This window comes from Phasianus colchicus, chromosome 17 (assembly GCF_987193195.1).
Source record: "Phasianus colchicus chromosome 17, bPhaCol1.hap1.1, whole genome shotgun sequence".
NCBI lineage: Eukaryota > Metazoa > Chordata > Aves > Galliformes > Phasianidae > Phasianus > Phasianus colchicus.
Genome location: NC_143452.1, coordinates 13,678,211 through 13,695,053, shown reverse-complemented (window position 1 = coordinate 13,695,053; position 16,843 = coordinate 13,678,211). Strand labels below are relative to the sequence as shown.

The 16,843-nt window shown below is 45.1% G+C and overlaps 1 protein-coding gene and 1 long non-coding RNA gene across 6 annotated transcripts; one reads left to right on the top strand and one right to left on the bottom strand.

Annotated features, from left to right (window-relative positions):
• Window positions 1-1,947: 1,947 nt before the first annotated feature.
• On the bottom strand, window positions 1,948-14,883 carry KCNG1 (potassium voltage-gated channel modifier subfamily G member 1). Of its 3 annotated transcripts, none has more exons than XM_090152411.1 (4): window positions 14,771-14,883; window positions 9,296-9,411; window positions 7,324-8,127; window positions 1,948-6,828 (listed from the first exon to the last, which is right to left on the bottom strand). In XM_090152411.1, exons 3-4 carry the CDS (start codon window positions 8,080-8,082, stop codon window positions 6,052-6,054), a joined length of 1,536 nt encoding a protein of 511 aa, XP_090008537.1. In that variant the 5' UTR covers window positions 8,083-8,127; window positions 9,296-9,411; window positions 14,771-14,883; the 3' UTR covers window positions 1,948-6,051. The 3 variants fall into 3 exon arrangements, with proteins under 3 accessions (XP_090008537.1, XP_090008539.1, XP_031471849.1); XM_090152413.1 differs by lacking the exon at window positions 14,771-14,883 and adding an exon at window positions 14,035-14,392; XM_031615989.2 differs by lacking the exon at window positions 14,771-14,883 and adding an exon at window positions 13,657-13,760.
• LOC149915650 (uncharacterized) lies at window positions 6,843-12,243 on the top strand. 3 transcript variants are annotated; one of them, XR_016472034.1, is made up of 4 exons: window positions 6,843-7,168; window positions 7,576-7,696; window positions 9,709-9,814; window positions 12,159-12,243. It is a non-coding gene; the product is annotated as an uncharacterized LOC149915650 (long non-coding RNA). The 3 variants fall into 3 exon arrangements; XR_016472035.1 differs by lacking the exon at window positions 12,159-12,243 and adding an exon at window positions 12,011-12,095; XR_016472036.1 differs by lacking the exon at window positions 12,159-12,243 and adding an exon at window positions 12,014-12,094.
• Window positions 14,884-16,843: the final 1,960 nt, after the last annotated feature.

Below are 16,843 nucleotides of genomic sequence, written 5' to 3'. Positions count from 1 at the left end.
CTCCGTTTCTTTGTGCTGTGAAGTGCATCACTAACGCTAATGAGCAGCACTGCTTCCATTTATCATCCAGCAACTCTGTGTCAAAACTGTCTCTGTATGCAATTACCTGTGGAAACTTACGGTAGCCCAGGCCACCTGTTGCTGTGGGAGGCACAGCATGCAGATGGCAGTACCGTACCGACCAGAGGCACATCGCTATCCTTACTGACCACATGAATGATTGGGAGCTGTAAAAGCCTCTCTCTAATTTTGGAAACAAACAGCCTTGTTTTTTTTTAAATTCTAACCTCCGAGTGATGTCTGGAAAGTGCTTTTATTCCTGGTTAGTACCTTCGGCAGGCTAACCATTGTAGTTTAAAGCTTTGTCTGTGGATGCACAATGAAAGCAGGAAAGAAAATCATGAACATAACAAAGATGGCTACAAAACCACAGATATTCAGAAGGATGTCTAATAAAGGAGCACCTGAAACCTCAGTTTGGCAGTGCTGCCCATGTTTGTGTGCCCCAGCTGACTTAGGAGCTGCACAAGGCTGTTTGACTCTTGTCACAAGGGCTACAGAATAATGAACAAATATTTATAAAGTGCAAATTTGCTCTAATTACTCCACCTGGTCTGCTGTGTAACCCATTTATGGCAGAAGTTTATTTCTGTTTATTTCTGGATTAGTTCCCACAGACAAAGAGAAAGTAGAAGCCCCATTGGGCAGAGCAGAAGCAACCTCTGATACTACAGACCTGCTATTTCTTTGCTGTGCCTTTGGCAGAACTAATAGCAGCCATGATTCCTTCAGTGATTTCTAGGGAGTATTTCAGAAGAGATGAGATGCTAGAACATGAGAAAGAAAAACAATAAGCAAAAAAGGAGGAAGCTCTGGTTTTATTGTTAATAATTATTAAGCCAAACTGACCCTTTAAAGTTTGTCAGCGCAGTGCAGGCAATGTTCTTCTTCATTTGTGGGATGTGAATTTATCTTTATTTGAGGTGTATGATTTTACACAGTCCTGCTGACTGATCCCAAACAAGGAACACTGTCCTGAGGACTTACATTCTAATGTCACAAGATGAGACAGAACACACACAGAGCTGAAGTGCCTCACTGGAGTGGCACTTGGGATCTGAACTGATCTTCACTATCCAGTCCTTTAAATAATCATTTCTGTGTTAGCAACGCTGAGATCATTAGAAATACTGAATTTGGCTTATTAAAAAACCACTGAGGAAGTGGTAAGTGGGTAAATCTCAAGTTAAGCATTTTTCTGTGCTAGTAATAGAACCTTTGGAGTGTTTTTGGGAGTGATGCTCATCCCCTGTTGTGAAATCTAGCCCATGCCTTCAGTTCTGCCTGCTTTCTGCAGGTTGCAGTCCTGCTCTCTAGATGGCCCAGGGGATGCTGCAGTTCCACCAGTTCAGAAGCACTGCACTCTGGGCTTTAATTCTGTATTTTTGGTACAATCTCATCTTTTGGGTAAATAAATACTAAATTCCTGTTAAATCTTGCACAAGAAACCATTAATGCAGAAAAAAAAGTGGGATATATACTACCGGAGCACTGAATGATGCATGAGCAGAGACTTCAAGACTCCCAGTCTTCAGAGTCACACTTGTCACTTTTTCATTTAATTTCTGATTAAACACATTCAGTTACATCTGTAGGACTGTAGGTATCCAGTCCAGTTTTCAGCCTGTTGTAGATCCAAAGATGTGAAGTTTTACAGCTTTGTTGCAAGAAGGCTCTGCTCCTTTCTTCTTGCTTTAACTTACAAGCCTTTTTTTCTTAACGAAGCCAAAAGGAAAAAAAGTCAGTAACTGTGGGGAACAGAACTATTTTAGGAAAGAACTGCCTATTTTAGGCATGAACTGCCAAGAACCACTCTGCTTGCCACTGGCATTGGTTCACACTGCTCCCGGACAGCCCAGGGTGACCTCTTTGACCAGGCTCTGTGCACTACTCCTTGTTCCCTGATACCTACGTGTCAAGAATGAGGTATGGGAAGGATAAATAATACAGAGTTGGTGCTGGTAGGGATTTGTGGTTCTATGCGTTTGAAGAATGAGGCTCCAATTCATCTGACCTAACACTGACCTTCAAATGAGACACCTGAATTAGGGACCTGCTTCATTCTAGGCTCCATTTAAAAAATAAAAATTGGAAAGACTTTGAATTTGCCAGTGGTGACCTAGGGCTTCTGGCAATGAGGCCACGATGGGAAGGGCCCAACACAATTTTTGGCTCAGTCTGTCTACAGCGCGAAGGAGGAAAATTGAAGGGTGAGCTTTTGTTCATGGAGAGACTCTCATGAACTTTGGTTACAGTAGCACAGAGAGCTGCAGCGGTAGGAATGAGAACCTTCTGCAGCAAAACTTCTTATGCTTTTGCATCAGCCATTGGTACCCAGTTAAGTTCTACCCAAAGAAGTCATGAATGTATACAGCATGCTGCTTTTCCTTCCCAGACATGTATCTTGATGATGTGCAAACTCATGATTCAGTTCTGTATAACTGTTTTGCTTAATCAGACTTGCTAAAGCCTATGACTCTTCAATGACACCACTAAGACCACTGAGTATGGAAGTCAGGAGTTCTGAATTACAGTGAAATAATATAAAGGAGCAAGTGGAGACAAGTCCCCTGTATCTACTAAAGGGAAAATTCCCTAGACCCCCACCTGTAACAGAAATGCAATGCTCCAAATGACTGTAGCAGAAATGCTGAGTCACAGCCTGAAGCAGTGATGGAGCACCTGGTGGGAAGGCAGGGCCAGCCCAGGGCAGCTCAGCTGCACGCAATGTACTGAGTGATGGAAGGGCTGGAGCCAGGATCCACCCCTTGCCAGCCCTCATTTAAGGGTTGGCAGTGGAGGCTATTGATCTGATGCCCAGCTTTTTCTATACTCAGGTAATTTTATTTCCTAATAAATGCTTTAAATTTCCTGAAGCCAGTGTGCTTCAGCTGGTGATGCTCATTGCCCAAACCCTCCCTTGGCTGCTGCTCGCTTCTCACCTCCTGCAGGTGGTGGTGCCTGCCTGTAGCACTTGTGACAGTCCTTCCACTCCTTAAGAAGCACATGGAAAGGAAAGGAGAGCCTAACAATTTATTACTTGAAACTAATACAGCTATTGCTGTTTGAATTTGTACTGTATGTACTTCTGCAGTATACACAGGTTAATACAAATAGCAATGCAAGCCTATCTCTACTGGAGACATGCACCACTCTGTCAGTGGGAATTCTAACATTCTTTTGACTTCATAAAAGCACAAAATGTTTTTATTGGAACTTTCTTGTTGACTGCGCATGCTGTTAAAATGCAAAAGAGGAGTGATAGCTGACTTGGTAGCTGTCAGCTGTGTCACTGGAAACAGTCAGCTTTTGAATCGATCCATAATTTTCACGAATTTGACTAAGATCTCAGATAATGTACTCTAAAGAGGCATAATCACCTTAAATGTTCCGCCTTCACAGTAAAAGCCAGAACACAGCATGTGGGTTTCATACTAATGTTGTGCTCTTAAGACGTATATCTGGATTTATTTAGCATAAGGACTACAGTATGCGTTACCTTGTGTAAAACAGAAGCAAGTTTGTTACAATGATTCATAGTGAGACATGTTGATGCGCTTACAAGTGATGTGCTGCCAAGTACAAAATTACATAGGGGTACATCCTGCCAGGCTGATTTGTTCCCGGCTCAGGCAGAGCTCCCAGCAGGAGGGATGCTGTCACAGGTTTGCTCTACCAACACCCAGCTTCAGGGCGATCTCTTTTTCTGGACAAGAACTTGAAATCAAGTTATAATTCTGGGATTAAAATAAAGTGACACATGAAATAAATGACCATTAACTGAATGTAGAGATGCTGAAAAAGTGGATGGATTTGTTAGCTAGAATAAAAGGGAAATAAGCTTAGGTTTTATTTGATGAGACTCGGTTTCTCACTTCCAAATGTAAGGCTCAGCCTGTCACACACAGTCTGAGATAGGCAACTGTTGCTCACAGGACCAATCTAATTACCACTTTCTTTCCGTAATGAATGCTGACACAAAAGGAGAAGGATGTACAGCACTTGTATTGAAGCCAATGCGACAGATGATCAAACATTTTTTAAATTAAGAATATTTCGGATGGAAAATGTGTCCCTTTTTTGTCACGATGTTCCTGTTTTTTATCCAACTCTAATTAAAGCTGAACAAGAGTGAAAAGCTGGTTATGTTCATAGCTCTGGCACATAATTAATTGCCAAGAGTTTATGCTGGGTGTGTTAGCTCTCTGTAGGAATGCTCCATAGGCACATTTTTCTATGACAGAAGATTTTTGGAGCCCTAATTATTTGTAAAGTGCACTTTTTAAAGTTTGGGAATTATTCCTTAAAAATAAGTGTAGCAAAACACCTTCAAATTTTATTTAAGATACTTGAAAAGAAAACCAGTGTAACTAGTGCTTGACCAACCAGCTTGGGCTGAGGAACAAATTCTGTTTTTTTTGGCTCTCATCTAACACACCAAACCATCATACATGCTGGCACTCCCATCAACCAGGCCAGTAAGCAACAGGGCTTTCTGCAAACTGGGCTAGAGAAGCATTAGTAAATGTGATGGGAACTTCCAAATCTCCCTAGCTCCTAACAGTTAAAGTTGGGGGGGTGGGGAGAGAAGTGTAATTCATGAGTTTATCTCTTTTTTACCTCTGAGCACACACAAAGTCAAACAAGTGGATTTCATACTTCTTTTTTTTTTTAAGTTCTGGAGTTTGTCTCCTGCGTTGTTAGGCAAACCAGTCTCATTCCCTCCACAACAAAGGGGAGGCCTGGCACTTATCTGCACAGGGGCAGGTGCCAAACCTGAGCTCCTCTCCGACCCAGGTGCTGCCCCAGATGTCAGTGGGGAACCTGGACCAACCCACCAGGGTGGAGAAATATTACACAGTTGTGCTTTAAGGCCTTAATTGCCTCTTCATAGCCTATTCAAAGTTTTCTCTGTTACTATGATGTCTTTAATGCTGGTAAAGGTATAGTTAATCAACTCTTAAGTCCCTCATGACAGGAAAGGATAAAGCTGTCAGCACCCCCCGCTCCATGACTCAAATGATATTTTCTTTTTTTTTTCATCAGTGGCAACTTCCCACGACCACATATTTTCTGCTCCCTCTAAAGAACCCAGTGCTGGATGTGAATGGGTAGCTGCAATATTGATTCGACAAGCAACAGTAGGGTGTTCCCTGGAAACAGGCCTCTCTTAATTCTGTTTCATATCTGAGGTAAAGTAAAAACATGGAAACAGATGGTAGGGAACGACTGGCATCTTACCATGCATATTTCATTCGATTTGCAGCTAGTGTCCCCTTGATAATATTAAATGCTACAAAACTCAGAAGACTGTTCCTTGGAATCCTGCATTCAATGACACAGGATCAATATTGTAACTTCATTTAAATTTTGGAGCTGATGAGCTCTAAGTATTTGCATCTTCAGTGAGGTTATGATACAAACAGCTCGGTTCTTTTTTTGTTCCTGGCATGTTTAGGGCTGACTTATAAAGACACGTACGGTTGCTGTTGTGAATGACGAATCTGACTTTATGTTTTTTAAGAGCACAGTGGGACAAACCTCTGTGGTTATTTCGATCATGCTCTAAGGCATTTTAATGGGAGAGAATTTAGCCATTAATTTTGTTGTATTTACATTATTTATATACAAGAAAAATGACAGCCTGCTTAATGATTATATACATTGTGATTCAGTTGGAAAAAATGTGCAGTACAAAAGACAAAACATCCTCTTGAGTACAGAATGATGTGTTATTTTTGTCAGAGAACTTCTCATCCCTAAAAACCCACCGTGTGATCTCTGTGAAAGCCCCGTCCTGTGCATAATACCGGGAAGGTTGGGGGGAAGAAACGACATAATTGGAGACTTCTTAAACCACATCGGTTCCTGGTTAAAGCCCCTTTTCTTCCTTTCAAAATGAGGGTAACCTTTGTAAAATGCTTCCAAAGCAAAATAAAAGATGGAATCTGATACAACAAAACGTTACTCAACATGAGGAAAAACAGTAACTTACATGTCATTCATTGCCCTATTGTCAGTAGAGATACTTGGGAACAAAATATCACTCCCTTGTGATGCATTGCTTATCTGAGACTTTGTTTTTAATAAGAACTGTGCCCTCCTGTACATGATTCTTTCCTGTTCTTGCTTCAGCTCAATGTAGGAGCGCGAGAACGTGTGGAAGATGGAAGTGACTGGGAATGCCATGAGGAGGATGCCACTCAGTATGCTGCTCAGTGCCACCACTTGGCCGGGAATGCTCCTGGGAACCATATCTCCGTAGCCTACCGTGGTCATGGTGATGACAGCCCACCAGTAGCACGCGGGGATGCTGGTGAACTCCTGCGAGTCCGCCATCTCGTTCTCAATGACGTACAGGAGCGGTGCAAACAGTGCGATGGCCACGCAGAGGAAGAGCAGCAGGAGCCCAAACTCCCGGGTGCACCTGCGGGCGGTCAGCCCCAGCGTCTGCAGCCCCAGGGAGTGCCTGGCCAGCCGCATGACGTACAGAATCCTCAAGGCACGGAGTATTCGGAGGACCAGACCGACTTTGTCCAGGTAGATGCTCCCAGAGCTGGGCTTCTTGTAGCCCACCGAAGTGGTGTCTACCAGCAAAGTGATGTAATATGGCAAAATAGCTATTATGTCGATCAGAGTTAATGGTCTCCTCAAAAATGCAAACTTGCTCTTTGCCTGGATGAATCTCAGCAGGAACTCCAGTGAAAACCACGCCACACAGACAGACTCCACAATGAAAATATTGTAGCACATCTGGGAACACTCACCCTGTAGGAAAGAGGAGGAGTTTGTAATCAGCACTCAGATAATAACTATTTTAGTTGGTACAGTGACAGGAAGAGAGTTTTGTGGGCTTCTTTAAACCCAAAATATTAAAGGAGTTGAAGCTGTTGCTATGGGAAAACACAATGACAAATTGGAACAAGTTAAATGCAAATCTTAGAAAAGAACTGCTTATTCCACAGAAGACATTGCTTGGTAATTTCAAGCATCCTAAATAGCAAATGCAAGCTTAACGAGGCATTACAGGGAAGAATGTTGTGCAGAAGAATGCCCAGGAACAACATTTTCTTTGGAATAGAACTCAATACGATTGATTCTTTTGCAGGTAATTGAACACAGCCATATATGATTTCAAATATTCTTTTTTTTTCCATCCAATAGCAGCTGCAAAATCCCTATTTCAAATCAACACCGTCACATGTTGTAGTTGTTCTGCTCCTCCCAGCACATACCATTTTCTAACCTGAAAAGGGAACTTACCTTATCCTCCTCCTCCCTCAGGTCAGGCATGGTGCTGATGGACAAATTCACTGCTGTAATAGTTACAAATAAAACAGACAAACAAGCAAACACCTTCCCAGGGAGGCCAGACTGGGGTCGTTCTACCATGTCTTGCAACTTTTTCATGCACAAGCCAATTTTTGTTTCCTCTGCTGTTTCACCTGTTGTTTCATTTTCTATAAGGTCATCCTCCCGTTCATTTATTTCTGTAAACTCCTCCATTTTTTGCAGATACCTCCTCTTACAACACCAATCCAAGTTGTCTTCCTCAATTCCCCAGTAGAGCAGCTCTTCTTGGAAAGACAGCGCACACATCTCACGCAGGAGCCGAAGCTTTCCAACCCTCAAAAAGGTCAGGATTGTCCTGAATGCCCCTGGGTTGCGGTCAAAAAAGAACTCATTGCACGTCACATCGTAATCATCACAGATGTTTAGGATGTCATCAAAATTGTTGCAGAATTTTAGTTGTCCCAGGCGTGTCAATGGGAATTCATCAAGTGTGGTCCACGGGAGCAAATACTTAATGCCCCCTACATTTATAATAATATGATGCTTCCGATCATCAGGGTGAAAGCCTTTCAGGAGATCCTCTTCAGGGTGAATTAGCTTGGCTCTTTGGTAAAAGACGCCCTTGAGGGTTTCTGTTTCTGGGAAGAATGCATGGTTGAAGGAAGCATCTGAAGCACAGCTCAGGGCACTATAGTCATAATCAGAATTTTCTCCAGGTAGAAGAGTCATCTTGGAAGATAACTTCACATCCCTTTGCTATTTGTTAAGTGTGTTCTGGAATGAAAACCAGATACATGGATTTAGTGGTTGTTTTTGAGTTTGGAACAAATGTAGTGACTGAGGCTCAAAAAGCATTTACGATTGATGAAATAATTGGAAAGAAAACAGCAGGGGCTGAATACAGACAGAAAAGTTTTCTGGAGAGGCTGTTTTTGTCCAGCCAGGGAGAACTGACTCTCTCAAAGGCCATTCCCTTATCCAAGAGCTCTGCTTGGCATTTTTGTCAAATTGGGGAACTTCCCCTGTCTCACATGCAGCGGTCTCAGTTCCCTGCAGGTACAGAGGGAAAACAGGAACAGTTCTTGCATGTGGCATGTGCAAAAATTATGGTAGTGTCAACAAGAACACAGCATTCAAGTGTGCTTTGTAGAAAAGAAAATCATATCTTTTTTTTTTGTAATTTAACTATTACAAATAAAAATCCTAATTATTTTTGCATTCATTAAGTATATAGTAAGAATCAAGAGTCAATTATGCTATAATTAACTAAGTACTTAAAAACAGCAACAACAGTATAAGACTGATCTCTAAAAGGCCTTACAGAAAAAAAAATTGGAAAAAACAGTTATATTGATGATGACATTTGTATAGAGTTTAAGTATATTTAATGTCATGGCAACTCACTTTTTAAAGCCTCACTTATGGAAGATTGTCTGGAAATACAGAGTTTCTGCACAAATATTGGGATGTTACTGCAATTGCAATTAGCACCCTATGCACAGTAATAGGCTGTAATTATACAAAACCCAAACATGCTTATGATGACTTTGAAAATCAGGTAAAAATTCTGCTCACAGAAAAGCAGTGTTAAGCCCATGGAATGAAGTGATCACAAAGTTCAAACGGGTATAAATCAGAGATATTGGAAATACTGAACTCTACCTGCCCAACTCACTGCGGTGTAGCAGCTGGTCTGAGAGCTTGCCTTGCACAGAGCTGTGCAGTACTACTCCTGGGTTGCTCATCTCCACAGCCAGCCACAACTCAGTGCAAGGAATTGCTGAATTTCATTTGACTACAGTACGTATTCATTAAGTAGACTGTACAATGATGAGCAGATATTTGTTATAACATGTATTCTGACTTTCTAGCCGCAAGTAACAAGTACTACAATTAATTCACTTCAATAGCACTACAGTTTTGTTCTCCTGACTGCACTTACCTCCTCTTTGCTATGCACTCTGGGGCTGTATATCCCTGCTAGAGCAACTTCCTTAAACATAGAACCGTTGTTTTCAGAAGCTGAGGTTTATAACTCACATCAGTGGTGTTACATACCTGTTGCAAAAGAAAGAATCATCAATACACAACAGCAAAATACTTTTAACACAACCGCGCCTCAGCTTAAGAGCAACAGACCTTCCTTGCTGCATGGGGACTTAAAATAATGTTTTCAATAAAATACTATCCCAGTCGTGCTCCAAACCTTCCCAGGAGATTACTGTACTGAACAGCTCTTTACATGCTCTTACAAATAGGTGTCCCCAGGTGAGCTCTGGGTGGAGTGATACTGCTTGATGTTTCATGTTTATACTCCTGAGTACAAACAGAGACCATTCATTTACTTACCTCTAGGGCCTGTGGTGGGACTGTGGGAGGAGAAAGCCTATGGGACGATGCAAGAAAGGGCACGGTGTGATTCAGACCTGCCAAGAGCTGTGGAACCATTTCCTGACCTGAGGTAAGCACAGGGGTTTGCTCTGTCACTGCCCCAAAGCGACTATAAGTCTACAGCTGGTGATTCCAGAACAGCTCTTTGGAGAGTTACCATGCTCTATGCGAAAACCTGAACCATGCTTGGCTTTGGTGCCTCCTACTTGTGCTTGTACTGAGTAGCTCTGCCTTTGCTTTGGAGATATGGGTCTGGAAATAATCCTCATGGCAGGGAATGGGCTATTCTAAAACTCCTTTGGGAGAGTGCAGAACTGACAAAATCCCACAGGTTGCACTCAAATAATTTTCCCATCAATGGCAGCTTGTATCTAGCCTCAAAAAAAGGCTAAGCGAAGGCCTGCTGACCTGCAAGACCTGCTTTCTAAACAAATGTTAACATGAATCATAACTATATTAAAAAGTGATATTGTAGGAAATCCTGGCCAATGCTGGGATTATCAGTGAAGCATCACAGCATACCGTGGCACTGTGCCCACTGCTCACTGGAAAAGCTGCAGCACTGTGATCAGTGAACAGATCCGAGAGGAATGGCAGCAGGCTCAGACAGCACACGATGAACAGTGGAGAAGGGAACAGCTGACCTGGTAATTACCCTGATGCTGTCCCATGACAACAAGTGCTCCTAATGGCCTAAGAGCTGTTTCCTACCAAAGCATTCCCAGGATCCCATCTGTAGAAGGAATGTCGCCAGGAGTTCAGGCCTTAGGTTTGCTGTGGGAAAAATGGGACTACCTGACATAATCTTCTCCTTAAGAGACACAGTCATCTTAGTTAGGAACAAGGTTTGTTCCTTCTGCCTCAGCTATGTCTAAGCAGGACTTGCCTCAAGAGAATAAAGATTATGATTAATGGAAGACTGTGGGTAAATGGGAGCTAAGTTAGCAGGTTTCCCTTCTGTAATACCAGATGATATGGGTTAGCAGCAACTTGTCCTCTGAATCTCAGCCAGGAAAAACGAGGAGGCAGCCCATCTCTGTGACTGGTTTGATCTCCCACCACTTCCATTGTTGACACAATGGGAAGAAATGGGCAGAGAGAAATGTAAATGTTCGTGCATGTCAGTCACACACTGCAACCCTGAGGCATCAACTGTGAAACAACAGAGCAAGGAAAAAATTACTTCTTTCTTTGCTTCCAGCTTCTCAACGTGCATGAGACAATAAATTGGGCTAATTAATCCCCTGTGTAAGGCACTGAATGACTGCTGTTATAGGAGGTGGCTCCTCCTCCTTTCATGGCCAGAAATGGAAGACCCCAGACACCACGCAGGCAGCTACAGTATTTGATGCTGCACCTGTGTTATTTATGTGGTTCTTTTACCTCCAAGACACCACGCTTTATACCTAAGAGAGAAGGAGAAAACAAGAGCCCATATGTGGTCTGATTAAAGGGATTACAAAGATAAATAAAGCCACACATTTCTTTGTATGTTTCTTCCTTTGGAAGGCACTTCTATATGATGAAGATCAACACTCTTTAAGAAGAGGCAGATCTGACACTTGAAAGGGTTGTGGTTTTGTTTTGGGTTTTTTTGGTTTTTTTTGTTTGTTTGTTTGTTTTTGGTTTTGGTTTTTTTTTGTTTTTTTTTGCTTATGAACTTGAAAAATGCCCAAACTGCCTCATTCATATTCTGCAGGCTGATGACATTGGGTTAGCTGTAAGAAATGCATTGAGAATTAAAGACAACACACTAACATAAGGTCAGAAAAACACATTACTCTATAGTGACAATTTTCCCAACTTAGTGATTAAACAAGAAACTTCAAGCTTGTGCTATAGTAGTAAAATCTTTAGATAAAACTGCTTTGGTAAAGCAGGGCCCAGAGATACAGCTCTGCCTCCTGAGATGGCATTCCACCTTCTGAATGCTTGGGAGTTTGTGAATCCCAGCTCTTCCCTCCAGCTGCCTCACTTATCAGACATGCTCATCCTGGATAAATCACATCTCTGAGCTTCTTTCCCTCTGTTCTACTTTATTTACAGCTCACTGGGGCAAGAGCTGACTCTTAACACGTTACACAATCCCAATCACAGTTCTGACTTCCAGAACTGTCCCCAGCAAGGGCTCCTGGTGTCTGAAATGGAGCAGGGTGTGTGAATCAAGATGTAACATCTTTTCAAAAATCTCACTCAAGATGATAGACTTATCCATTATGTCTGGTGAAAAAATTGGATTAGAAATCGGTCCTGCCCTTTCTTTCAGCAGAAATTCAGGAAGGGTGCCAGACTCCTAGACAGTGAGGAAAGAATTATTAAAGATGCTCTGCTGAAGTAAGGAAATAGAAATCGTAAGTAACATCCTAAAATTCCACCTCAAGTTCTGTTCTCTCCCTCTCCTGTGTCCTCTGCAGCATTTTGAATTCTGCAGTGCATCTCTGATGTAACCAGAGCTCCTGCAAGGACCTGACACTGCTCTGCGATGCAGACAATTCAAAGTTGTGCCTGGGTGATAGCAAGCATGCATAACTCTGCCTCAGACTCTCTGATCCATTCCAGTGCCTAGAACTTATCTCTGCTGCTTTTTACCATTTGTAGATTTAGTAATAAAGTTTCAGATTTCAATGCAGAGTGAATACAGTGACTCTATAAGAAGCAGCTTTGCTGTTCAGTGATCCGGTGCTCCTTATCCTTTCCCTGGTTACAGCAGGCAGTATTTCCAAGAAGTGTTAAACTCAGCTCTGACACACGACTTCCATCCTGTATCACTGTCAGGATGCTCCTCTGAAAACTTCAAGTCGTGCTCCTGCAGCTCAGCACAAAGTAACAACAGACCTTCAACTCTGCTAAGTGAGCTGCATCAAAGTAACACTTACAAGAATCAACATACAGCACAAAATCAGCCTGAAAAACACAGAATCTGCAAAAGATGCTCTCCTATCTGCATACTGCTCTCCGTGACCTGGTCGGTGTTCTGATTCAGGGCATCATATGACAACCTGCAAACTGAGTTATGACAAATATTTTGCTCAGTGTTTTGTTTGATAAAGCTGAGCCTTATTCTGCTGATAACAATCAGACATGAAATAACTTTGCCAGGTGCCTTACAATCCCAGGAAAATGTTCCGGAATACATTATGGGTAATAATCACAGTTCTTCTCTCACAGAGAAATGGGTTTATGTTTGAGCAATTTTAGAAAGTCACACTGAAAGCTGCCTTTTAAACATCTTATTTAAAAGTAAAGGATTTGTCATTTATTTACACATATGTATATTCTGATATTGCAATGAAGAGATCTGTAGCCACGGAGCGATTTTTTCACACATTTTCTCTGCTTCCCTTCCCCCTTCCCCCCATATTCCAATACAAAAATAATCTGCCAGAAATACGTTGTCTATAAAGAACGGTTAATTGCCAACGAACAGAAGTCGGTAAATACATCAATAGAAAAGACATCTCTATCATTTTAAAAATAACACTATGAAAGACCTTCAGATCAGTCAGGGAAGAAGGAATCTGAAACGCGAACCTCCACGCGCAGCCACAGGACCCGGCGAGAGGGGCCAAGAGCCGGGAAGGGCCCCCGGAGCACCACGGAGCGCCCCGACAGCCGCCAGCCGGCACCGCGGCACGACGGCCGGGCGCAGCCGCACGGTGCCGGCGCTGCGGGAGCACAGAGAGCCAACGCGCCGTCGGGAAGAGCCGGCCGGGCGCGGGGCGCAGCCCCTCCCGCACGCCGCACACCTGTTGCCGCACCGCGCGCCGCTCGCCTCTCCGGGGCCACGCCGGGACCCCGCGGACCCCCTGCGGGGCGGCCCCGGCCGGGCTCTGCCTCCCGAGCGGGAACGACGCCCCGCTTCTCCCCGCCGGCCCCCGCGGCTCCCGGAAGAAAAGTTCCCCGCGAACTTGCCTGCAAGTTGCCCGCCGTGCCGCGGGCACCGAGCGCGGCCGCCGGCAGCCCCGCGCCGGGTAGCGGCCCCGCGGCATGGGGTCGGGCGGCAGCGCCGGGCCGTGCGTGCCGCGCTGCGCCGCCGTTGCGCGGTGCGGCGGCGGGGGCGGCCGCGTGTGCGGGGCGGGCGGGCCGGCAGTCGGGCCGCGGCGGAGACGCCGGGGGGGCCGGGGGGGAGGGCGGGCGGCGGCGGCGGAGGGGCTCCGACCTCCGCATGGCGGCGGGCCCGGAGGCGGCCGGGCGGCTTCGCGACGTGCGGGGAGCCCGTGAGGAGGGCAGCGCAAGGCTGCGCGGAGCGCTGCTCGCCCGACTGCCGCTCGTCTGCGGGCCCCGGCTGACCTGACGGCGGGGACGGGGAAGGAGGAGCTCCCGGCGCTTTCCTCCGCGGAAACCGCTTTTCTCCCGAGGGCGAGGGGTGCGGGAGCGAGGAGAGCAGCAGCCGGGAGACGGGAGAGGGCAGAGCAGGAGCAGGGAGAGCAGAAACGAGGAGACGGGAGCGGGGACGGCAGGCCGGTAACGGTGCTGCGGACCGGGGGGCTCTGCCTCGCCGTCACCCCCAGTGCAGCTGCGGGGCTGCCCGCAGGTGGCATCGGGGGTTGCTGGAGGCATTGGTGAACTTGTGGTGCTCTGCTCGCTCCGTGCGGGTTTTTGTCTTTGCTTCTCTCATTAAAGAAGGATGACGTTAAAAGTGTCCGTCAAAGCATAAATCATAGAATCTCCTTCCCACCCCCCCCCCCCCGCCGCCCCTTAGCAATGGCTTTAGGAAAGCGATAACTGCTCTGTGCTCCGGTGGCACCGTTGCAGTGTGCGGTGACGATTAACACATGGACACTGATCGTCAAAGATTAGGAGATCATTCCCCGTGTCTTCTTTTGAATGAAATTTGTATGACGTCTGGGTAGAAACTACTCTGAGTGGATTGAATCTCTGTTTGAAAGCGTTAATTAAATCTTGGTTCCCGGGTCAAGGAGACAGCAGCATCTTCAGCTCTGCCACAGCCCCGTTTCTGGACAAACCGCTCCCATCCCGCGTGCTGCCGGTCCCGGCGCGCTGCGCTGCCGGCGCTGCTCCTTACCTGCCGGGCAGCGCTTGGAGCGGTGCGGCCGCACTCCGCACCTCCGCGCTGGACGGGGACGGGGACAGCGCTGCGGCCGCCTCTTCCCGGAGCGCTGAACACTTCCACAGGGAGAGGGGGGTCTCGATCCAGCTGAGGTCCTTTGTTGCTATGGCGACATAAATTGAAAACTTACACTATAGTGATTTGTGCTTTTCTGCGGTTTGTTGTTTCTTTTTTTTTTAGTTTCTTTTTTTTCTTTTTCTTTTTTCTTTTCTTTTTTTTTTTTTTTTTTTCAAAATTAAATGAGACTGCTTCAGAATTGTGTGGGAACTCAGAAATAGTCATGCTTACACTCTTCAGCTATAGCTGTCAACAGGAGTTGTGCAGAGAGGGCTGCTGGCGGCTGTGGGCAATGGGCAGCTTCTTCCTGATATTGCCTATGATTTTTATTTGCTTTGGAAAGATTCCTTATGACAGCTCCCAGCCTTTGTCTGCAGAAGGGAAGAAACAGCTGTTATTGACCACAGTGATACATATGAAGAGTTTTGCCTTTGTATAAGTAGTCTGTAATAATCTTGTTAATGAAAATCTGTATTTAAAAAACCTTCATTGGTGATTGCTATCAGTGAGGAAGGACACAAGCAGGATCTCCCAGGGAACTGTCTGGGAACAGTTTTCCTTGCTATTTTCCATAATGAGTTGTGTGATGGACTATAGAGTACTTCTACAACGCTTGCAGTGTTAAAAATTGTCCTGATGTTACTGGAGATCCAGTCTGAATTCATCCTGATAAAATTCTAGCAGAAGAAGGCACTAAGAAGGGATATCACATGTCAAATGAGGACTGCCCCATTGAGTGAAAATAGTGCAGAAGAGTCTTGGGATTACGCAGGTCGCGGCTTGTGCAGTGCTGCAAAGTAGTTGTGCAGTTCTGAGTGTCTGTAACAGGGGACCGTACATAATTTTGGTTGTTTTGTGTTATTTCTCTTCTGTTCAGCACCAGTCAGACTTGGCTGAAGCACTCTGTCCAGTTTCAGGCATTACAAAAGCTCTTAAAAAAGAAGTGGGCAAACAAGACAGGAGAATAGCAACTGAAACTGCAAGAAGCTTAGGAAATGTAAGCTGTGAGGAGAGATGGAATCTGGTGTTTGATCTGGAAAAGAAGTAGCAATGCGAGAGCATGGCAACGGTCCTCAAATGTACAAACATCAGTCACAGAGATGGCAGTAATCAGTTGTTCTGAGACCACCAACAGAGGGGTAAGAAGCAACTTACTAAAAAGTGCAATTAGGGACATTAGGGACATTACTGTAGATACATGAAAAAAAAACAGATCTACATTGGACGAAATTTCTGGTGTGTGTGAGCTGAACCTGGAGAGGCTGTGAGGGGTGGCTGAGCAGCCGGCAGCACTGCCTGCACCACGGCCAGCTCTGCTCCGAGGCGGCTCCTCTGCCCTGCCTGTGCCATTCCCAGCCCCAGCTTCTGTGGCTTCGGGCTGTGGGACCATCGGCACCTCTGTTACCAGGGGCACACAGTATGGCACACAAGGAGAACTCATTACACATCCCTGCTAATAAATCGCTCCAGACTCTGCTATGTTTGTATCTCTTAAGCATCTGGAGACCAAGGGCAGCTTGTGATACCAGATGTTGAGTGGAGCTGTTCATTCCAAGTGAGCAGTTTTCAAATCTGAATTTGAGCAATAATGAGTGAAAATTGTTATCACTTGGAGGCCAGTGGAAATTGAAGCATCCCAGGACTCGTTTGATACTCACTGTAAAAATCAGCCCTTCTTTTGAGTGCTGGCAGGTTCAAGGTCAAGAACTTCACCGAGAGCCAGACTGTTTGGTATGAGAAGTCAGCTGTGAGATTGCTGCAGCCAGGCATTAAGCCTGCTGTGGCAATGGAGGTCTCAACTCATCAGGCCTCACCTCCATCGTTCCTGAGCATGGAATTCATGTGAAAAACAGAAGTGGTTTGTGCCCTTGAAGGTAAGGAGTCGTGTGCTTGTGGTTCTGCAGTGATAAGCTGAGTACATGCAAACCTGCTGGGGATTCCCAAAGTAAATCTACTGCTTTCTGCTCCTTG

What these genes read in the sequence shown, in the direction of transcription:
- KCNG1 (XM_090152411.1), bottom strand. Translation starts at nt 8,082, where the DNA reads ATGACTCTTCTACCTGGAGAAAATTCTGATTATGACTATAGTGCCCTG. An exon ending in TGAGGGAGGAGGAGGATAAG is followed by an intron (nt 6,829 to 7,323) that starts GTAAGTTCCCTT and finishes TCTTTCCTACAG; the next exon opens with GGTGAGTGTTCCCAGATGTG.